The sequence below is a fragment of the Megalopta genalis genome, chromosome 3 (genome assembly GCF_051020955.1).
Source record: "Megalopta genalis isolate 19385.01 chromosome 3, iyMegGena1_principal, whole genome shotgun sequence".
NCBI classification, from domain to species: domain Eukaryota; kingdom Metazoa; phylum Arthropoda; class Insecta; order Hymenoptera; family Halictidae; genus Megalopta; species Megalopta genalis.
Genome location: NC_135015.1, coordinates 22,887,161 through 22,911,283, shown reverse-complemented (window position 1 = coordinate 22,911,283; position 24,123 = coordinate 22,887,161). Strand labels below are relative to the sequence as shown.

Sequence of the window (24,123 nt, the reverse complement as noted above, 5' to 3'; positions counted from 1 at the left end):
ATAAATTCTTATTCGAATAAAATTTTGTTCGGATAAATTTTTCTCTGGACAAAGTTTCGTTCGACCGAATATTCATTCCATAGCGTCGAATAAAATTGTATTCGTTAGTCTTTATATCTTTTATCCGTGGTCCGAATAAAATTTCGGCCAGCGCCGACTGTCCAACGAAGAAACCTACTCGATTTCGATCACTTTGTCAGCGAACATCGCTCCCTTTGACAAACTATCGCGGTCCCAACGGATTCGCCATCGAAAGAACCGTCGAGCCAGAGGATTAGCCGCGGCTCGTGCGAGTTTTTCGCCGAGTGGAAACAAATGACAGTGCGTGTAACGCTTTCCGAACGAGTGTAACTATTAACGCTTGGCGTGATTCCAGTTTGCAAAAGACGTTTCGAGTGACGGGACAACTCATCGTTCTCGCGGCAGGGATACACGGTGACGCGACGCGATCCCGGTCTTTCCTTCTTTCTCTCCGTCTCCGTTCCCCGTGAAATTCTTCGATGAATTTTCGTTGCCCCGTTGACAACGCGACCGAATCCGAGCGAATCGGCCGAGTCCGAGGACAGCGGAGGAACCTAAGAGAATCCGAGCGTGGTGGATGACGCGGCCGGGGGTAAATGATCGACGTTGGACCCGCGAGTTTTCTTTTTTCTCGCGTTCGAGCACGCCGGAACCGGTTCCCCGGGTTCGTGTAACATCTTCAAGCCCGGTAATCCCACGGCAATTTGGCTGGGACACGTGTGTGCGTGCGTGTTCCTGCGTGTTCCTGCGTGTTTCTGCGGGAAGAGGTTCGACGGTGACCAGGATCGTTCAGCGAACAATTCGATCTCCCGAACCACCCGACCGCGGATAGCCTTCGAACTCGACGAATATTTAGGACGAAAGCTGTCGAATTAGCCTGGGAAATTTTACGTTCGAAACTTCGCGCGTTTAGAAGATACAAGCACTTTCGTGAAAGACCATCTTCGAACAGTTCCGTCCGGTTCGACGTTGAATAACTTCGATGCCTCGCAGTGGTCCGTTCACCGTACTTAGCCGGTCAAAATTATTTCGTTTTCGCTCAACCTGTCTGAAAAATTATTTATATAATATTTACTATTTAATTATATACTTCGAACGGAGAAACGTTGTTCCTGCGATTAAATAAATACGTTAACGAGTTAACCGTTTGCAGGAAGAGCAGTCTCTTCCTGAACTTTCATCCGCGCTAATCGCGTTTTTTCTGTTTCGGCGCGTTATCGGCGGCCGGCTATCGTTTCACGGCGCGCCTTTTGGACTCTAGTTTACCAGAAGACACGCACCGTTAATTGATACCCGCAATCGTCTCGGGGTCAGGAGGTCGGACGAACCGCGATCATCGGAGCTCTCGAGTACGCAGATTTCACCCCGTTTCTCGGCCACCCTGGCCGAGAAGCGCGCAATTCTTCGCGTCCTTGGCCACGATAGGCCGATCCAGACCCGCCGACTTCCTTCTCGGCCCCGGCGGTGATCTCTGCGAGACGAAATTCGAGGCGCACGATCGTCGGTCATTGAGAGACCGCTTTCCTTGATCCATTGAGTGTCATCGTTCGGCGGACGATAAACGCGCCAGGGTGTTTCCTTCTGTTATCTCCGTCGACGATGATACGCATGTTGCGTGCGCGTGTCGAATGTCAAAAGACGCTGCAAAATATTTTGCTCGTCGTCTTTCTCGTTTCGAGATCGCCGATGCAGTTCTTGAAAGATTAGCTCGACGGTCGCACGCCGGGGCTCGGTTCCGCACGGACCCCGAGTACAAATATCGTTGCTCGACCGTCTAAGTTTCGGACAATTCAAATTTTCTCGCGTTTCATTAAGATTCGTAGAAAAATTGACCTCTGCAGAGGGACCATCGTGAAAGATATATTAGAGAGAAATTCGTAAATAAAAGAATATACATTTTTATCGAACGATGCTCGCAACTTCAAAAATTTGGTTATCTTTGTTACATCGTTAGATTCGTGAAATACAGATTCGTCGTAATACAGATTCGTGACAAAGGTAATGCAAGACGAGTGGAATAATTGGTCCCGAATAGTTAGGACGAGCCTGTCGGAACGTTTCTGCGTGGAAACGAGCGAGAAGAGAATCGTTTTCGAGCAGACGCGATTCCGTAAACAGGAAATCTGTTCCGGCGAGATCAAAGACATCGACGACGACCTCTCCGTGGAAGATATTCGGCGAGCAAGTTCTCGATAAGACACCCAGTAGATATATCCGTGGACGGCGGAGGACGGTGTTCGCGGCGATCGGCGATATCAAGACTGCTCGAAATTCTCGGTTGCAAAAGTGACTTTCTACCGGGAAAGTCGGCGCACTTTCTCCTCGGGCAATAATCCCGCGATTTCGTCCGAGTTCTCGCCGGTCCCGCTTGATAAAAGCTCGATCATCGTCCGGAGCGTCGAATCACGGCCGAACGATGAATAGCCGCCTCCGATTCGAGACGCGCGCCGTCTTCTCGATTCTCCCGTCGTCCTTGCGTCACAGTGACGAAACGACTAATAATAAATCGGCGTTCAGCGCGAGAGAGAGAGAGAGAGAGAGAGAGAGAGAGAGAAGGAAAAGGCAACTAAAAAAAAGAACGGGTAGAGGAAAAAAGAAGCCGACAGACAAGCGCCCTTTATTCCGTCTTCTGGCCGATTTCCGAGACGAGCGGTGAAAGCAGCGGCAGCAACGGAGGCAGCGGCAGCGTTCCTAATACAAAACGGACCGCGAACGCCGAGCGTTCGTTCCGTATCGATGGCGAAATGGGAATCTTTTCTTTCTCTATTCTCGGCGCCGAGCCTTGTGCTGCGCCGTTTCGCCTGGCCTGCCGGTTTCGTCATAGAGAGCGGTGAAACGCCACATGCTCGGCCCTCGACTCCGCACACAATGCCCGCGAAACGGTCCGCGTCTCGCGTGAACAAACAATCCCCGATTAATGCTCCGCGAGCGCTCCTTGCAACAACGTCGGCTCGCCGGAAAAATCTTAGACACTTTCGAACCTCGTCCAAGCTTCCATCTTTCGTCGTTTCAACAGTAAAATTTCAAACAAAGAGTAACAGGCATTGTCCGATAGGCTAGTCCTTTTGTAATCTAAAATGAAATTCGAGTCGTTTGGTCCAGTTTGGAAAAAGTTGCACCGTTTGTCAAGCGTTCTCAAGCACACGGCCGTAACTATCGTACATCGGTCACGCTTTTAGGGCTCGATAGTCGATGCGTTAACGTTTCGTACTTAACCTGTTCGTTTTTGTCGCAAACGCATCGAATCCGCGGTCCAGCAGGTAACGATAGAACAATGAGCGCCGCGGTAGTACTACGCCGGCCTCGGCGAAGTGTCGTAACGCAGCGTCACTAGTTCGCAACTTCTGGTCCGGAAAGGTCGTAGCGGCGCATTCCCGACAGTGAACTTTCGCTCAGGAGGACATAGTTCAAAACTCATCGACCGAAGTGATTTGTTTCGATTCGAGCGGCCGCGAGTCGGCCGTGAGTCGGCCGCGGTACAATAACGGAGAGCCTGCTCGCTCCCGGGGGTGTTTGCTAGAGCCGGAGAGAGAGAGAGAGAGGGAGAGAGAGCAAGAGAGACATAGAGAGAGCTGGTTGCCAGAGAGGGAGACAGCAACAGGACACACGGGCAGGACGGTGCTCGCGATTTCGTCACAGAGAGGCGCACCGTTCACTTTTCCAGCAATGGCCACTGGCCGAGTTCGACGCGGACCGTCGTGGCACGCTGGTTATTGCTCTTTTATGGCTGGCACACATCGCGCGACCAACGCTGTTTTCTCCGGCTCGCTTAACAAGCCGGAGCGGAGCCGAGCCGAGCCGAGCGGATCGCTTTCTGTTCCCACGACCGAACTTCGGACGCGCGCCGTTCTGTCCTTTCCGGGACCAGCATCCGTCGCTCGGGAATCTCTCGAAAAATATCAAAAAGCTGCTCGCCTTTCGTCAACTTCCGGTATCGCGTACCCTGTGCCATGTACGGCTAGCGACAACGGTAGCGAACGCGTTGAACAAAAATAATAAAAAATCAATCTCCTCGTGTTTTTTGGAGATATTGATTTTTATCGTCTGTCGGTCCGAAATTACGAAAAATGAGTTAATTATACAAATAGTTGGTATTCTATTCTATTTTTCAATTGGTCCACTCGTCGTCCAAGAGGCTCGATCGTCCGACGCGCGACGGTCAAAAATTCTTTAGCCCGCGTCGAAGGCCGAAGCTCGGGGACGGAGATCGTCCAGGAAGAGGACGATATCGGGTCCGATAAAGTATCGCGGTCGCGGGCACCGATAAATCGTCGGAGCAACGGCGCGATTACTGCTGCGCCAGCGACGAAAGTATAAGGGACACCCTGCCCTGGCAGCCGCTGACTCGGCTGTTACTTCATTCCCGAACGAGTTTCTGCGTGTAATCGAGTCGAGTAGGAGAGCCGGGCGGGTAGCTTTGTTTCGGGTTAGCCACGATTACCGTTTTCCGGCACCTGTTTCGTACCAGAAAGTTTCGCTGAAATTTTGTCAACGATCTCGAACGGCGCGCACTTTCTTTCGCGAGTCTGGACATCGATTTTTTCACTCGCCGACTCGTCGCTTTTGGATCCGAGTATCGTTCGATCTTATTCGATTAATGTATCGGTTTCCTCGCCGATTACAAGCGGCTTCGTTTCCATAAAATGTTCTCCTTTTTCGCCTTTTCTCTTCGTTAATTTATGTGCTAGGAGTAGTCTTCTTCCTTAAACTGCCCCTTGTGAACGTTTCGCGTTTCTGTAATATTATCTTGACAAATACGTGTAAGACGAGTTGAAACTTCAAAAAACAAAGCTTTCGATTTTTTATATTATTTAACGAACGTCTACCGTTTTGAAAAATTACCGAATAAAGCCGAGCATTTTTATCAACATCCCTGATAATACGGTCGTGAAAATGGTCTGCCGTCCGAAGGTTGGTAGATCGAACGTAACGCGTTGGTAATTAAAAATTCTTCGAATCCTTCCGCCGTTTTAAATGTTGCCATAAATGCGCGAACGATATCGGAATAAAATGCGACCGTAAGGAATTCTCTGATCGTCGAAAGAAGCGGTTCCGTTTACGGATCTCTCCTATCGGATCCTCTCTGCTTGTTCCCCGAAGTTCTCGCCTGGACAGACGGTGGAACGAATCGATGGTCGCCGGAGGCTCCGCGAATGGGCCAGATATGCATCTGGCCAAGAAGAAGACCGGCGAAAGTCAATTATCGAGGAAAGTATCGGGGCACACCTTTCCTTTCCGAGTTGTTCAATGAAATTGTACTTTCAATTATCGACGCGATTACACGGGCCGCGCGTCAGCGATCGATAAACGCCTCTATCTGCGTCCTTATCGGGCTTAGACGTTACGTAAACGACGTACTCCACTGATAAGCGGGCCGGGTCGGGCCGGTGTGTGTGCACGCGCGTTCCGCCTGTCGTTACGCCGTCGAAAGAATCCGTGTCAATAAGAGAAACAATCGACTAATATCTGCGCGATCCGAAACTCGTTCTTCGTCCCCGATCACCTCGACCTTGGACGACTCGGCGTCTTATTTTATCGTGTCCTAGTTTATATACATTTGATTATTTTATTCGAATCGGGAAGAATCTCTATTATAGAAAATAATATTCCTAATATTTTCTCTATAAATTCTGAATTTTCTGTAATCGCAGACACTCGATGATCCTTGTTCTATTCGCGGTTGTCTCGCTCGCGAACGCTTCCCTCCGCATCTTCGATAAAAAGAACGAGCCAATAAATCCTGGAGTAACGATCCTTCTTCCGTTTTTATAGAGGCGTTCCGCGGACAGTGTCGTCGCGATGCCTCGGACCGCTTTGCTTCCCTCAAAACAAAAGCCCGTAAAAGCGGCCCGTTTCAACGCCTGCTCGTATACCGCGAGCTTCCCTTGTTGCACTCTAAACGAGTTACAGTCAGTCGTTCCGCCGATTGCTCATTGAAAGTTCCACTCGGGTCTCGACGATCCATCGATCGCTACCAATGAAAATTAATTAGCGATCGGTTCTACGAACGGAACGCTTTTCTTGCCGGAGGTGACAGAATCGGATGCGGATCGACGTTGTCGGAAAGGGATTCTTTCGAGCGCGTGTTCCCATAAGGTAAAAGTACCTGTTATGGAACGCTTTTTAGGAGATACAAGATCACGTGATACAACGTAACGTATTCTCAAGTATTTATTTAATATGGATAAAAAATGATACGAGCGAAATAGCAAAGTACAAGCGTGTTCCTATTATGGAACATCGTTTTGGTACGCGTCGTGTATGCTCCATCTATTTTTTATTCTATAATTTGTGCCACCGTTTCGAGAATTGGTCACGATTGACCGGTGGTCCGTAAGTACTTTTACCTTAGTTCGCTACTGTAAGCACTCGGTCGGAGGAAATTGTTACTGCGAATTACGACACCGGCGGTTCGGGCTCGTCTCGTCGCGATAAACGGGGGCTGCGGCGATAAAAATTCATAGGGTCTTGATACGAGCCAACTACACCGCTTAACGGAGAAAGTCGATGCGCTCGAAACTCCCATTTTCGACAGCGATTCTATAAAACCTCGAATCGCCATAAATACCCGCGAAGATGCTCGCCGAGCCCGCGAGACCTTCTTCCCGGCTGCTTGTTTCCCGTGGAACCGGCCAGAATACAAATCAGCCGAGGGTGCCGCGAGCTGCTCTCGGCCCGCCAATAAACGCATCGTTCAACCTAGGGTAGTCGAGCCAGTTACCGCGAGGTACCCAATTTCTGTGCTCATTATTCTCAAGCATAATTAACTTTAGATTCGTCGAACGGGGCGCGTTGCATTCTTTGGTCTCTTAATTGCAGCAACGTACACGCTTTTCAAAAAGATTGCAAGAGCTAACAGGTGAAATCTGAAATTTTGATCGTGCACACTTGTCGAAGCACAGTATTCATGGTAACCGATGCAGAATAATCGATCTCTTTTTCTTTCTCCTAATATTCGATGAAAATTTGATATTTTACGTCGCTGAGAGAAAGCTTCGACGTAAGTTCTTACGAGATGTCAATTAAATCGCTAAAGTTGTTTTTAGTAGGGAGATCTTCGGAAGTCCGGCCACGGGGCACAGTAATTGGCTCCTCCATCCTAATTGGTGTTAATATCCTAAGTTCGCAGACGCTACACGTAGCCCGTAATTTTTCATCGGCGCACCGGAGAGTCCGAATAATATTCGAGGCTGCGAGCTGCGGGTAAATCGCTCGGAAACTCGCGGAGCAGAGAGAGCGCGGGCGCGAGAGAGAAATAGAGAGAGAGAGAGAGAGAGGGAGAGGGAGAGAGAGAAATACAGAGAGAGAGAGAGAGAGACTCCGAATGCCCATCGCCGTTCAACCCGGCGTGCGTGTGTGCGCCATTCTTCTATATATAGACTTCGAAAGGGGGGTTAGCATGACTCCCCAGCATTGATCGCAGTGCCACCCCATGAGCAAACCCCTAATAACACCCTCCACCTCCTCCGGCCCTCCCACCGCACCAGACTCACCCTCGGCAGCCACCCTTCCAGTCTGAACTGCGCCCTTTGCTAACCCAATCTGAGACCCCTGCAGGCGACGGCTCTCAACCTACGGTTCCCTGGACGACGATCGGAGGCCAGCTGGCCAGTCAGCTGATTCCTGCCGGCACGCCGTGCCGGGACACCCATTAGCCGCGCCAACTAAACCCATTAACTCCCACGGACCGATAACGCCTCTGGCCGGACCCGGACCCCTCTTCTTCGTCCAGCCGCGCGAAAACCTCGCGACACCCCGCTGTGTGGACACCTTGCGAATCGCTCGCTTCGAGACTCCCCACTCTTCGAACGAGCTTCGACCATCGCTCGGGGTCCACTCCTCCGCCAGAAATATTTCCAACCCCTTCGAGAAGCGATTGTTAGGATCCTTCGAGGCTCGTCCACCAGGCCGATTTTAACCCGGTCTGGAACACGGCGCGAAGACGCGATACCACCGAGACACAACCCGCGGTATTATTAATATTTTATTAGGTAGATTTTATTTTGTTAGATTTACGCAGCGCAAAAAGCAGCTGCCTTATTTGGACATTGGGTTGGCAAGAAAATATTTTCGAAGCCGAAATTCTTTTTTGTCGAATTACGCACATGTTAATTAAGTCGCATAACGTTAACGAAGGACGCGCGCTTGCCTGAAAATTCCCGAAACAAATGTCGGACGGATTTGTTTTTGTTCGTGGTTGCTCGCGCCAGTAAAAGTTTTTCATTCAGCGGATTAGCCGGCATATCGGCTGCGAGCGATCTGTCACGATCGCGATCGTCCTCGGCCAGGGGAGGGAGAAAAAGGTTCCGTGGTGGTTGTGCGCGGCGTGCGACGAATTAATTAGTTCGATCGCGGCGGCCAGCACGTCTTGAACGAGAGAGAGAGCCGGCGCGCTGCGGCTGTGCGATCTACGCGAACCCGTTGCGGATTATTTCGCGCGCGACTCGCGTCATCCGTGCGAAATCTTTCCTCTTCGTCGGCTCCCGAGATCCTCGTCCTTACTCTGTGTACTTTTTATACGCGGGTGTATCACCGTTCGAACCGAAAGCATAATCGCTGATAAGAGAACGAGGGATTCAACGCGAATGTTGCAGTCAGGTGAGCACATCGTCCGAAATCGTACGAATGACAGAACGTTCGCATCGTTTCTTTCTTTCTTTTCTCTCGATAATTTCGCTGAAAATGAAACTCGATGATAATTGTCGCACCGTTTCGCGGAATATGTTGCACCGCTTCTTTCTTTTTTTACTATTATCGTTTCTCGATTTATTTATTCTTCGACACAAAGGAAACATCGTTACGTCCATTGGCTGTGAAAGAACGTAGTAGAAAGTACGAAGAACAATTATACCGCGTTGCGACTAAAATGTTCGATCAGCTATCCGTATGGTTTATTTTTTGAAACGTCGACGGCGATTATTTGAACGCATTTGGGCGCCTTTTACCCCACGGTGCGCCGCCGAGCTTCGATTAACCCTGACAGAGCCTGGTTTATTATTAATCCTCCCGCGGTGTATTTATAAATAAATGCACCGCCCGGTCATTTTTTCGCGCGGAGCGGCCGATCGATGCTTTAAATTAAAATAGGCTCGGTAATTATAGACGCTTGTTGACCTTCGGCACACCGAAAACTCGGATACTCCCCTACTTCGTCGAACACTCTGCGAAACGATGTTATAGAATACACGTACATTTTTATACTCGCGTAATCTGGTCTAAATTTTATCGTTAACGAATACAAAAATATGAGATAGTTTCCGAGCGATACATGCATCGAACGAACAGCTGTCGAACGTGTCTTTGCGATTCGAATAATCGCGAATGAAAAAATGTGTAACCCGACATTTCGACGCGGGTTCCGTAAAGCTAGTGTCAAAAAACCGAAATTGGAGTTGTCGGTTGGCGCGGTTAAGGGTCGCCGTCGAATTCACTCGAGCTGCGAGAGAAATCAGCGGCCGGTGACCTCGGCGTCAGCCCGGTAGAAGGAAAACTGCGGCTGGATTTCCGTGATCGGTCGCAATCTAGATGAATCAGAGCACGAATGGGACGAGAAATTTGTCGAGCGCGTCCCTGGTGAACCGTGCACAACAGTAGGTTACCCTTGCAACCCTTGAGCCCCGACCCTTCCCTGGCAAACTCAGCCCCGGCCTGTGTACACACGCGCGCGCACACGCACCCCCGCAGACGGGCGCAGTGACGTGTCGTCAGGTCCCACGCCGGCGATTCTCCGGAGACCGGAAAGGCCAAGTTCTTTCCGCCACGATCGATCTTGCCGATGACATTCGCTACGCTCCCTGCGCCGCGTGTATCGGCCGGCGAGAAATCTCGCCGATCCACAGCCTTCCTCGAGCAGATTTCTGTGTCAACGCGACGGGCGGAGCCACGAAAAATCGGGTCGCGGATCGTCGATTTCTCGTTCGCAAATTACTTGCTCGAGACTCGTTCGAATTCATCCGAGCCGCGCGTTAAAAATCAAAGTTCTCGCGCGACTTGCTCGAACTTGGAGCATTCTCGTTCGAACGTGTGCAAGGTGTACGAACGCGCGTGGCTGGGAATCGGGTGACCGAATTATTTGATCGAGTCGCCGCGACGCGAGCACGTGTGTCCGTGGGTCGCGGACGGTTAGCAGAGCGGCGTCGATATTAAAATCGATAACGATTCCGGTGAACGACGGCGACGTTGTTGGCCGGACTGCGACCAGTCAGCCGGACGCTAATATTTTGATGCCGCCGATCAATTGGCCGTGTTACGAGCGACCGTTCCACGGCGAATCCAATTTTCAAGAATTATCCGGCCGCGCCGCATCGGCCCTGCCGATCCGGGACGTCGGGATCTCGCGATAGATGCGTCTGCTCCGCCGGAACCGCGCCTCGACGCGTTCTTTCCGAAATCATCTTGAAACTGGAAGCAAATCGAAAGCAGCAATAAATTCTCGAAGACGCTTTTACAGACATTTTTTCGAAACTGTTTCCATTTATTTAAGATACAATTGGGTAAAACGTGATCCGATCAACGATCAACACTTTTCTAGTAGCGTCGTAATCGCGATACAGTTTTTTAGTAGCGCAATTAAGATAATAGAATAAATAATGAATTTTTGTCAAATTTTTGTCCAAATCTTAACGTAAAAGCGTTAAGAGGGAGACACGCTCCTAGCTCGCAATTCGCGATCGACTACGCTTCGATTCGCGCGTCTAATCGAATACGATGCGGCTTCGATCGTTTTGCATTCGTTGCTCTTTTTGGATCGTTTTCTTCGAGTGTCGGAAGATTCCGGGTCAAAGTTCCGAGAAACTTCGAAGCGGCGCGCAGAGGAAAGCGTCCGCGAGGATGATCGATATCAGTGCAGTTGGTCGATTCGTGACCCTCGTATACGCGCCGTTATCGCTGTTGCAGCGCAACGGTCTCTCCTTTGTACAATCAAGCCCTATATTCAATTAGAACTTTGCGACCGATACGGCGTACACATTGGATTAATATATCCGTGGAATACGAACTTACGAGTCGATGGCTAAACGCGAACCGAAACGAAATTTTCCCGGGAAAACTCTATGCCGCCGTTTCGGTTCGAAGCGTCCAAGGAAATTGCTCGATCATCCTCTCCTGCTTCGGAACGTCCGCGTTCGTTTTCTCGTAACGCAACTGCTACACGAGTACGTAGAATTATTCGTTCGACGGCGAACGCGACGCGGATGTTGACGAATTTTTTCGAGGGTCGAAAACCGATTTCCTTGGACTCGAGCGAAGCGGAATCCCCGATTCCCCGGACTGGTCCGCGGGAAAAATATAATCGCCGTCGGTGTTTTCCTCGGCCGGCTTCCGCTTAATAAGGATAATTACGGCTGGCCGCAATTTACCCGCGCGCCATTACATTTCTCGGCGTCGCGCAATTTGGATCGGAGGACGCGCGTCGATCCTGGTCGACGCGACGACGTCCGTGTCGTCGGGGATCGTATCATGCAAATTGCGCGACGGAACACGCTCGAGGAACTTCGGGAAGCTTGCCTCGCGTCGCTCGAATAAGTTTCGTGTCTTTTGCCTTCCTCCATCTCCTCCTCCCTGCCGCCGTTTTTTCTCTCCGAACAAAATTACAAGGAAAGTTCCAACTTGGCGGGAGCTCGCGAGCTCGCTGATTTCAAAGAATTCGCCAGCGAGTCTCCCATTCCACGCGACTTTTCATCCCGACGGTTGATCTCCTCGCGACGAAGCTGTGTTTTCGCAATTACCCGTCCCGTTCGAATAATTGCCGAAGAAATCGGCGAAGAGTACCGACGATCGAGCTATCGCCGGCATAACAGGTGTTCGACACGCGTGCACACGCGAACAAGCGAGAGACACGCACGAACTTATTAAACCTGATTTACGCCGGTCGCTCGGTCACGACACCGCGATCCTGCATTCTCGCATTGTTAACCGATGACAACGTTATATCGGACGCTTTTTCGACGCTCGTATCGGGCGAGCGGAAGTTCGAATGTCCCAAATTTCGGACGTAATTAACTGTACATTTATCGAATTTTATCGGTAGACCGCGGGTCTTTGTGCGAAATAAAAATGTCTTGGATCCGGATGCATCTTGAAATCGAATCGAACCGAACCGAACCGAACCGAACCCAACCGAGTCGGCCCCGACATCGGGTTCTCGGACAAATAAGTCGTCGAAGGAGCGGAGATAGGCCTATACCCTTTCCTTCGAACTTATTTGGCCGAGGACCCTGCCCGACATGCATGCGACACGCGACGACCCACACCAGCGAAACACACTGTACACAGCACACCTAACATGACCGATCGGTCTGATCTGACAGATCGTTGCCTGTCCCCAGGAGGCATACTCCGTACTTTGGCCAGCCGGACTACAGGCTCTACGAACTGAACAAGAGGTTACAGCAGCGTACCGAGGTGAGTACATACACATTTCTTTCTCGCCTAATATCTTCTTTTTTCAGCCTTGCGAATCTATCAAAATTAATATTTCATTCGACGAAGCTGTCGCGATTTTAGTCGAATTCTCCAATGTTATTCCAATGATATTTCTAACGCGGTTTATCTAGGATTCCTTGCGCGTTGTTATAGGAAATGTGCTAGGGTTAAATTATCGAATAGTCTTCGAAACGAATAACAAAAACCTAGTCATCGATTTCCGGTAAACAAGATTAGCGAATCTTATTAAAGCGTACGATAAACAAATGGACTTATTTGTTCGCTTATGTTTCGTATATCGAAGTTCCGTATATTGTATTGGTCTTGGACCAAAATATTTCAACGAGTAAATAAATAATTTAGTAAAACGATGCACGCGTAATTGAATCGAGAATACGAGTCGGCATGAATCGCGAATGGTCCGAACGCATCGGAACGGAACCGATCGAGCCTGCGGACGTTCGATTCCGTGCATTATAAAATTATCTAGCCCATATACCGCGGCCGAATGAACTGGCCGTCCTTTCAGAGATTCCTGATAACCGCGAGATAAGATATAATCCTCGGGAATAGATTATCGTACGTGCACATGTCGTCTCTTTCCACGGGCTATCGAGTTTTCCGTCGATTTCAGACGGCCGGAACGGCGGATTAATAGATTCTTTCCGCGGGGCTCGATTTCATGCGAGTTTCGAGGAATCGGGACCATACATCGAGAGTCGCGTCGCTGTCGTCGTCGTCGTCGTCGTCGTCGTCGTCGTCGTCGTCGTCGTCGTCGTCGTCGTCGTCGTCGTCGTCGTCGTCGTTGCCGCATCGACGGCCGATAGCCGAGAGAAATCCTCGGCCATCCGAACGGGAATTTACATTCTCATTTTTATTCCCCTCGATTTCATTTAATAGCCTTATCGCATGCGAGCCTTCGTCGCTGTACAACTACGCCCGTCCCTAACCCGATCCACGTGAACTTCCACGTGGATTTATTTTGTTCACACTTTTGCACACCGAGCGGTCGCTAATAACCTCGCGGTTAATTGGAGAACGCTGAAATAAATTAACTTATAATAATAATAATAATAGAAGAATAACTACTCGAGAATCTTTTTAAATTAACCATTTGTTTTAAAGCACCTTTCCACATTTTCATTATTATAAAGACGTACTAATTGTAGGAGGTTGTCGGTTGTCACGCTGATCTTGTTCTCGAAGATCATCGATGATCGTAGCAGGGGTCAATATTAACGCGTTTGTCGCCCTAATTTTTCATCCTTGACCGCTCTTTCCTCTGGATTCCGAGGAGCCAGTTTATCTTGGCCAACAGTGATCAATGCGCCATTAGGACAAACCAACGCGAGAAAGAAAAAAGGAACAGGGCGGAGAGAGAGAGAGAGAGAGAGAGAGAGAGAGAGAGAGAGAGAGAGAGAGAGAGAGAGAAGGAAAAGAGGCAGGGGTTAATGTGTCTTAATGAGCCTCGGATACCTAAGCACCGCGTTCATTAATCTCCGTGGACCAGATGGACAACCGGTCCTCCGTCTCGAGATCCCGATAATATCGCGATTTACATTTGTCACGCGGCTCTGTATCGGCGCCTGAAAAAAAAGTCTCGCAATTAACCCTTCCCCGGATTAGACCGCTTCCTTCCGACGTCTTTTTTTCGATGACGATAATAACACGTCGACGGAGCCAGGCGTGATTGATTCAGCGCGAGACACGCTCGATGATTGATCGGCTCCGTATCGATCCCGAGGAATCGCAACCGTTCGTCGACGATGAAATAATTCATTTCGGTTTAAGAACCGGCGCGCAGCGGTCCGCAAATTCGCATTCTATGTCTAGAATTCAATTTTCTTAGTTTAACATAGTCGAATAATTTGTACGGTTGTAAAGCGATTATCGTATTAGACTGCTGATTCTTATGCAAAATTAAAATTGAAAGTAATGCAACGGTACCTTGAAATTCTTCAACTGTTTTCAACCGGTGTAGAAGGCATTTCTCTCGGTGGAATCGAATCGATAAATCATTCGTCTCTATTCTAGTATAACCACCCCTAAAATTCTTCGGGTCTGACAAGGCTATTTTCAGTTAGAGAATTATACTTGCACTCCAATTAAATTTTCATATAAGAAATCTGTGTATTAGATGACGCATCCCTTGGTAGAATAAAAATGAAAAATGCTCTATTTCTTCTCGCAAGGTACACTTAGACGCGTAGACTGATTTTTGTACCCTTTGGGTCGACTCTGACTCGGTGTTCCGGTGCAAGGTTTAAGCGAGGTTGTAGAAAAGAAGATTCGCTCGGTGAATCGCGGGCAACAGATACTAGGAATGAATCTAATAAGTGCCCACCGGGCGTCGTCGCCGCGTTCGGGTCACGTGGCATCGATGCACCGACCCGCATTCGCGGATGCAACGAATCCGCGAGGCCGAGTGCACGCGTTCGAACGCAACGACGTGAAGTATAGCCACTAACGAGCCGTGGAAACAGCCATCGACCGTCAAAATTTCATCGTTCGGAACACTTGCCATCCCCTGTCGTCTTCTCTGGCCAATAAATCAAATCCGGCTAGCATGAATGGCCGGCGAAAGCAGTCGTCGACAACTATAGACTAATTTTTATTCGAGCGAAACATCCATCGGATATCGTCGTTTGTTTTATTTCGGTTCGATCTCTTTGAAAAGCGTACGCGCGCTGTTATAATGTAGAATTATTTTCTAATCAGATCAATGTTTTATTTTCTAATTTTATTAACAACGTTTATCTAGTTACTCCTTACCTTTTAATCATTTCTATTCAACGGTATTTTTACCAAACGAGTATATATAACGTATATATTCTTATTAATATAACGAATATTAATAAGACATTAACATTTTTACGTAATTAATAAGAATACATGTTTCGATTCGCGAATTTTTATTTCGACATAAAATGACGCAGTTTTTTCGCGATTACTGGCTTAGTCGCATTTTGCGCAGCGAAGAAATTTCAACAACGCGACCGTAATTATTTGTTTTCCGTTTTCTTCGACGTAATTGTTTTTTCTCTCGGCCCTCTCACCCTCGCACCCTCGCGTCGTCGATCCAACGCTTTCAGCCACGTCGTTCGGTCTCGGTCACTCGGATCGCGAACTCGAGCGAACGGCATAGCGTGTCGCACGCTCATAAATCATCTTTTCTCGCGCTATCGTCGGATCTCGAGTGTTGTCAGCGTGCGTGTGCACGGTTCACCGTTGTTTCTTCACCCGCTTCCGTCAGGCCAGCGCGAACGCGGTTCCATGCCCCTCCGCGACGCGTCTCTTTCCGTCTTCTCCAAAATCGTTCGAGCGAGGACTGTCAAAAGCGACCGGAATTCTTAATCGACGATCATCGGTTGCACAAGCTTCTCGCTCGAATATCAATTTCCAGCCTCGGACCGAAAGATGAGTCAGCCACGCGTGGGCGAACAACAGTCAAAAGGTTAACGAGGAGACCCAATTACCAAGTTGGATTACATAAAACCCAAGTAATTGGAACTTGTGCCGAAACACGCTTCGTTCTTCCGAAACGGACGAGAAATCAGAGCTGGCCGAAATTTTACTCGGATGACAGAGATAAAGACTAACGAATTAGATTCTGTTGGACCCTAGCCAATAAATAACCAATCGAATAAAAATTTATCTAGACGATGATTCGTCCGAATTTTCTTCGAATAAGAATTCGTACGGAATAGCTTATGTTATTATTATTATCATCATCATCGCGAGGTTTACGTCAAAGCGTACAGAATTGTGGTAACAATGCATTACCCTTAGTTTTTTTCGATTGGCATGCTGCGATGTCCCCGCGTCTAAGACAGCACCCGCTGGATAGCCTTATTACCGATGGGTCCTCCAGCACCTTTCATTTCTTCCCTTCCCTCCATCTTTACAGCGCCGCCAACGTTCGAAAGTTATAACAGAATGTCACCGAATCTCTCGATCCGGCCTACTGCGAGCCGTGTCGAGCAGCGAAGTGCACGGGGTTCCGCGAAGTTTCCGGTAGTTCTACCTACGCCGAGGGTTGGCTTCGGTGTCGAGCCCGGTGTCAGGGGATTGGTTTGCTCGATGCAAGAAGGAACGAGAGAGAACCCGGTCGAATCGCGGAGAAACGCGCGCGGCCGGAGGATGCGGGGGATGCTGGCAGAGGACGCGGCGCGAATTAAAATCAGGCACGCTCGGTTAGTTTGTCTCTTACCGTTTTAATTTCGCCTCTCCCCGGCTACGATACTCTGGAAACTTTCCCGCGCTCTGCTCGAATTTTCCCCCGATTCATTTTTCATAATAGCGTTTTACCGTGCTGAACGGATTGCCAAATAGAATTACAATGTTCTTTGCCAAATAGAATTACAATGTTTACTCGCGTGATCCGTCAGCGAGCCGCGAGGTAGAGGAAATTCTCGATGAGAAATATGTCGGAACTACGATTCTATATCGGCTCTAAATAATCGTCGATTAGTCTATCGTTGGTTCGCCAAATCCTCGGTCCAGTAATATAGCTTTTAGTATAGTTAATTGGTTTCGTGGAGTATAATAAATAATAAAAGTATCGGGATCTTTGCGAACTATATAGAGATTTCCACGCAGAAGCTTCACGTTCGGCCTAATATTTCTACCATCTCCTTCACAATTTCAACCAGAGTACTCGGCACGCACTATACCGCCACCCCTGTACACTAATACGAGTTAATTCTAATACTCTCCTACGAGCTACGATCCGATTTCGCTATAAGCTTCTTCCGAGCTTATGGTCCTGTAAATTTCGAATAATGCATTTCGATATCGCTTTGCCTCTGCTACGGGATCAATTCGGTCAGCGGTTCCACCCTCTTTGTCTTTCCCTCGCCAGTTTTCGGCCGTCTTCGTCGCGAGGTTATTAATAATTTGTTGCTACTCGACGTTGCCGCATCAACAGCCAATTAGGTACTTGGACGATGGCAATGAGAACTTCCCTGAAAGCTATTGTTAACTCCTTGGTCGATCATCGAAGCATTCTATTGTCATCGAATGAGACTTCCAATCTGCCTTGGCTAGCGTCGATAAATTCTTTGCATCTCGATAGAGTCTGTTTGCATTTAACTGTCAGTTTTTATATTATTTTCAAAAAGTCATTTTCTAATATATATAATGTAATGAAATATAATTTTATAATCTCTATTCTAGAAGAACTACCCCTAAAATTCTTAAGAAGCAATCTTCGTTTAGAAAATATTATAATTATCCCGCGATCGTGTCTCTGTACAAAAAATCTGTGTTCTACGGGATGCTCCAGCCGATAGAATAGAAATGAAAAATGATCCACTTCCGTAAAGCTTCCGGCAATGTTGTAACACGCGATTCAAGGGTTGCGACACGATTGTTCAGCAAGAAGGTTGTTTCACACTGGAAATCGGTCGATCGGCGCGGTTTCGCAGCGAACGCGCGGGGTAGGATAACAATGATGAAGCAGTGAGACGCGACAGGCGGCCCAGCCGGGCGAGATTTCCGCAATTCGGCCGCGGACTGCAAGAAATGCCGCAACGAGCTCGCCATCGCATATTTACGATCGGTCGTTCCACGTAATAGAAGAGCGTCGCTTCCCGGTAACGCAGTAAATTCCATGGGGTTGCGTCGAATTCCTAATTAGCGGCCGGTCGAACTTCCGCGAGACCAATCGCGCCGCGGCCTCGCCGATTATTATTGCGAAACCGTCGCGACCCGTAGTGCTCGATTTTGCCAAAAAGCTGGTCAATGTGTCCTTTTCTTCAACCGCTTCTCGCCTCCACGAAAATATGATATATATTTAGCGTAGAGGCAAAATAACACCGAATGCCGACTTTCCGAAGGAATCGATCGCTTTCGCGCACGACGCAACGTGCTTTAGGTTTAGACGCATCGTTCGTTTTATGCAACGCTGTTTTCCCGCGCGCGCGCGCGCCTTCGCCGCGCTAATCCGAGCATATAAAGAAATATTGCCCAGCGTTCCGCTTCAACGAGCTGAAACAGCGCGCGACAAGACGTTTCTTCCCCGCGGGCTTAGTCTCGTTTCCGCGGCGGATAAAACGCGGCCCGAAATCGTTCGCTCGCGTTAGACAAACGCGACGAAATCTTCCCCCGAAATTCTCGAGCTTCTTCGCATCGAACTGCAATATTGTTTATCGTACGCCGCAAGCGTATAATTATTACGATAATTCGTTCGGAAAGTTGGTCCAAGCATCGAAAACATGTTTGAACCGGTAGGCTATTTATTAGTGGCCGTAGACAATTTAATAATAACCGTGGCAAGTATATAGTCGGCCGAATAAATATTGATCAAGGAACCATGACACGCGTCTCTGCCCACGATTTCCAACATGGCGGCCATCTTCTCCAGCACGGCGCTGGTGACCATTGTAAAAATGGGAATTCGCGTAAACATCGGCTCTCTCGGACCATTACTTTATCACTGGTTTTCTCTCTTCCCCTCCCTCTCTCGCTCTCCTCTCTGTTTCTCTCTATTTCCCTTCCCCTCTTTCTCTCTTTATCTCTATCGATTTCGTCATTTTCTCGATTAAATCCGCGAGCGAACAAAGCCCCGGGCTCGCTCATAATTTTTTCGTGGCGAGCCCGGACATCTTTGACCCGAAAGCTACACGAGCGGCTAGCAAATGTACAAACTGTAATTAAACAGCACCGACACCGCCTCTATATTCCCGCGAATCCATACACGACCCGTTTGCGCGTCGATTGATTGTTTAATTGCTCGCCGGAAAAATTTATTTGCTCGTTTCGCCGGCCGGGATAATGCACGCTGCAATTCTAGCCGCCAACTAGGACCTTCCAACTCGGCAATCAACCCGGAAAACTGTATCGGGAAAGATTCCTATCGGTCCGTGGAACGAGCTTCGTCGTCTCGCACTCGATTATTTGTAGAAAACGATATATGCGTTCACAGTTTGCCGAATAATTCGCCGAATGTTTAACTCGATAAAACATGTGCAGAAATCCCGTCGTTTAAATCTAGTACGACTCACCCCTATATGATATGTAATGTATGTTTTATTATATTTTTTTACTCGTTACTACTTCTGCCGAAAAATGAAGGGGGTCGTTCCAGGGTTTAATTCCTGTTCGTTGCAATTTTCGTTGTCATCGTCGTTTCGCAACAGAATCAACAAAGCGAACTTTGAACCGAAACAACCTGTCGACCGTCGACTGGAAAAGTCTAGACGTTGCTCGCATTTGTGAAATTGAATTCGAGAACACTGTTAGAGACCGATTCGACGAGTTTTTCTGCAACCAACGTCGAAGTTTTCCGGTCGTCGGTGACTTATCGGGACCGCATTAATTTCTACGCGCCGGACTTTGACGAATAACAAGAGACACACAATCCGACAGTTCCGCATCGCGGCGGATGACGTCTCATTTATCGTCGCGTGTCCCGTACACACGAAAGTCGTTCCATTTCCCCATATTTTCGTCTCGGTCGGAATAATCGCGTCTCGAAGGGATGCGTGACCGATTCGTTCGTTCCATCCCGAACGAGAGCCGATCGATCAGTTGTCCCTTCGTTGTCGAGAGCTTCCCGAAAAATTCTCATTAACGGTCAGATGGCGGACAGTTTGCAACGCGGTCTAATCGCTTTCGAGCAACTTGTTCGATTCAGCGCAATAACTTCGCCTTCGCAACGTTCATTTAATTCGATGGAACGCTTTAATTTTGTGCAATTTCTGAGGTGATCGGCGCCGCCGTCGTCGAACCGTTGGTAGAAAAAGAATCCCGCGCGATTGGTTGTATCCGCGGTGACGGGTACACCGGCAGCGATGGATACACTCGCGGTAATATAGGTGCACCCCCGGTAATCGGTACCTCTACCGAAATCCGTGGAGAAACGAAAAGAGTAACATCGAGACCGTGTTTCGCGGATATTTTTTCCGCAGGATTTCGCGTATATATTTTTGCTGTAGCGCAGCCGCGCGTTTTTTTTTCTGCCCCGCGCGAGCGTAAAAACACACGCGTTGTAATATCGAGAAAAGCGACCGTGGAAATTTTTAATAACGCCCAAGTCGCCCCGCGAAACTTCTAATTTGAAAACAAGCTCGGCCTCCGCGGATGCTGTTCGCAACGGCGACTGAATATCACGGACCGGCCGCGGCGGCATTCATCGCGAAAATCTATATTGCACAGACCTGCAATTTTTCTGCCTTTGCACCAGAGCCCGGTGGGCCTCTGCCATCGCCACCGCCGCATCTCCCTTCGTCCGCGTTACTTTGAACCACCGCCGTGCTCGCGGATCGCATAAATCCCCGATAATAGTGCCGACCAAATATTCCCGAATCGAACCAACTAATCGTTAGATTCGCCGGCGAGACGGCATTACACTCGTTCGAATCGTTAGATTCGACGTTGACGCACTAATTTCAACGTACTAAAATTATTAATCGACACAACCTTGACGCGTTCGTCGGTAACGCTTAAAATTTGTTCGCGAAATCTGTCGTACGAAATGTGCGTCCTGTAAACTGTAAAATATTCTACGATCGTCGGATTCAATTAGACAATTATTCGGGCGTACCATTTCGCCGATCAGATTTGTGTCTCCCAGTGCTGGGAACGCATTAGCGACCCGAACTACCCTGGTAATGAACCCGGTGCTGGAATATGCTCGTTTGCTTAATACGCTCCACTCTTACGTACTTCTTTTTAATTTGTATTAAACCTCTTTGCCACATTCGAATGGGATAATGTGACAATTAAAAACCTCTCAGCGCTTTTCTACTCTCCATTCTCGTGCAATTTCTTGTCGCCGTACGTGCTTTTGATTTTTCCGAAGCTGCTCAAAGAATTACAAGTTCGTTTTTCCATGTTTTTCCATGGTTCACCCCCTCCAAGGAAATTACTGTAATTAGACCGCGGTTTTTACGCATTCGCGCGAGAAACAATGTATTATTCCCAATTCGTTCGGCATAAATTTAACTCCTCGCCGCACCTGTCGAGACCGACTTGTATACGAACGAATTTAGCTTCTTTTTTGAAGCAAATAATTGATCGGTTATCGTGTCACGACGACGTTTCGCGACGCGGTGTATATTATTACCCCGTTCGCATGCCGTATCCGATTATTTCTACGAACAGTTTAAACCGGAAGTGTCGCGCGTCGAACCTAAATCCCGGAGACGTCGCGATCGAGTAGGAAAAGTCTCTCGGTTTATTCCCCTAATCGCGGATTCAATTGCATGTCCCCGCGGCGGCCCGAGGGTGGAGGTAACAGGGACAAACATTATCCAGCTTGTTCTTCCCGAACATATCCTCCGAACGACGCTGTTTTTCCTTCTCTCGAGATCGTCAGGTACACGTAAGTAAAGGGCGGGCCCGATGTTTACGTAAAACTTTTCTCAGTATGCCGCGCGAGCCGTGGGGGGGGGGGGGGGCAGAGGGAATGCGAACAACGCGAAAGAATCGTCCGAGGGGCGGAAGAAGGATGGAGCGGCTCGGAGAGAACGACGACGAAGGGAAGGCGGAATCCTGAATGGCTCGGAAATTTTTCCCGGTTCAAGTTGTCCTGAAAATTACTCCGTAACATCGTTCGAGTACGAATATTTCGTGCGCCTACCTGCTCGACCCTTTCCTTCCAGAAGGAAACTATCGTTTCGATTAATTAGGCGCCATTGCGATACCGACCGGTTTCAAATAAGATAAGACCATATTTTTATTCCGGCACTGCACGATATTTTATGTTGCACCGGGAATTGCCAACGAGAGCACCTTTACGATCTCGATGATTACAACGTGGACATTGTAATCTCGAAACAAGTCCAAGGACATCTTAATATATATAATCTCGATTTAATATTATTTTCTAAAATCAATCCCTTCGCCTGTAACGATTGTATAAAATTAATTCGGTAAAAATAAAAAAGACCAGCAAAAGCATCTTTACAATGCCAATATCGAAATAATTAGCTGTTTTTGAAGAGTATACTCGTCGCGAAGAAGTGGCAATATTTTGTGGTACGGCGGGTATACTCGTCGTGCGTAATTTGTTCTTTAAATTGGAATTTTAGTGGAAGATAAAATATATTCGTCAATATTTCGTAATATAATATTCGCGAAGATAAATATAATATATTCGTGAAAGTAAATATAATATTCGTAAAGATAAATACGATATTCGTAAAGGTAAATATAATATCCGTAAAAATAAAACTAACAAGTAACACGGTATAAGTAACTATTATAAAAAAAAAACCTGTATATACTTTTTGCGCCACATCTTTTGTACACATTTGTCAACGAGGTCGCAACAGCTTGTAGAGCAGCTTTCTACAAGCTTTTCTTCCTCGTAGAAACCACTGCGAGTGCCAAAAGTTGAATTTGTCCAGCTCGCCCGTGGATCCTTTATCCAGACTCCGTTGGAATTATCCAACAGGTTATTTTACATAAGTCAAAACGATGGAATACTTCGCCGACTCGTCCACAGCGTCGCACAACCGACGAGCGGCAGCGAGATATCTCGTCCTCTGTAACGAAGCGGTTCAACGCTCGCAGAGTTTTCTCGAACGAGTCCCGAATGAAACAAAGAATTCGAAATCCGTCATGCTGCACGGTCGATCATTCGGCATTATTTCCACCGGGAAATTTCCTCTCGCGAATCGGTCCTCTATTTCGAGCGGGCAGAGGTAGGTAGCTAGGGAAAATTGATCGAATTACCCGCGAGGTATCTTGGCGGAATCGCGAGCGAAAAAATTATTGCAAATTATTTCGAACGATCCGAGGAAGTCGGACAAAAAATAGAAACAATAGAGAAGAGAGGAGCGAAGCAGGAAGGAATAAACGGGAAAGGAAGAGATGTAGGTATAGGAAGGAGGAGGTCGAGAAACACTGCACAGTGGTCTGGGAATTCACTTTCCGCGGCTGAAATTATTTTAGCGTTGTTTCAAGGTTTCAAATTATAGCATGGTAGTTCGTTGAATTAGTCTCGACGTCGTCTGGAACGTTATCGAGTCGCAAATACGTATTAACATTTTAAACATCGCTGAATCTAATCACGGAGAGTTACGCGAGGCTGTTAATATTCCGGACTTGGAAGTCCCAAGGAGTTGTCGATACATAATTAAGAAAAATCTTGTAACTCGAACAATTGGTTTAAATCTTAATTTCGTATTTTCGCCTTTGCAACGTCGTATCTAATTAGAGAGTCACACGATGCGGTTGATATTCCGAATATCGAAGTAGCGAGGAGCCGTCGGTACGCGGTAGGAGGAATCTTGTTCGAATATGAAAGCCGAAAAATCGCATTTCGAGCATAAATGATTGTTTCCCAGGCCACCGTGCGCCGCGATAGATCCGAGGCTCGAGGGAAGGTTGAGAACCTCTATGGGAGCTTGGGTAATAAAATGAGGGCCCCTGCTCTCCCCCGGGGGTGGGGCCCCCTCGATAACCCATATTGTACCCCCCATCCCCTGGCTCTCCCTCCGTGGCTCGCCCCTCTCGCCGCCGCCCCTGGCCGTATATACTCCGATCGGCCGGAAGAGTTTTGTCCCGGGCCGACCGACCAGAGAGAAATCTTCGGACTACTATCCGCGGGCCTAACCCTCGTCCGAAATTTCTGAAAAATGATGGCGATGCGGCCTGGAATTTTACCGAATTTTCGATATAGCACGCGCGCGGATCCGCCGCCGGCTTCCGGTCGCAAACGATTTTCGTAAG

The 24,123-nt window shown here is 48.2% G+C and overlaps 1 protein-coding gene across 7 annotated transcripts in view; it reads left to right on the top strand.

The window, feature by feature from the left end:
* Positions 1-24,123, top strand: part of Chi (LIM domain-binding protein 2 Chi) — a 154,356-nt gene that overhangs the window by 111,651 nt on the left and 18,582 nt on the right. For 5 of the 7 annotated variants that reach the window (XM_076520373.1, XM_033473761.2, XM_033473762.2 and 2 more), the window contains one exon: positions 12,330-12,423. In XM_076520373.1, coding sequence (XP_076376488.1) covers positions 12,330-12,423 — 94 coding nt within the window. The remainder of the gene's footprint in view (positions 1-12,329; positions 12,424-24,123) is intronic. The other 2 variants (XM_076520374.1, XM_033473764.2) reach the window with 1 other exon arrangement.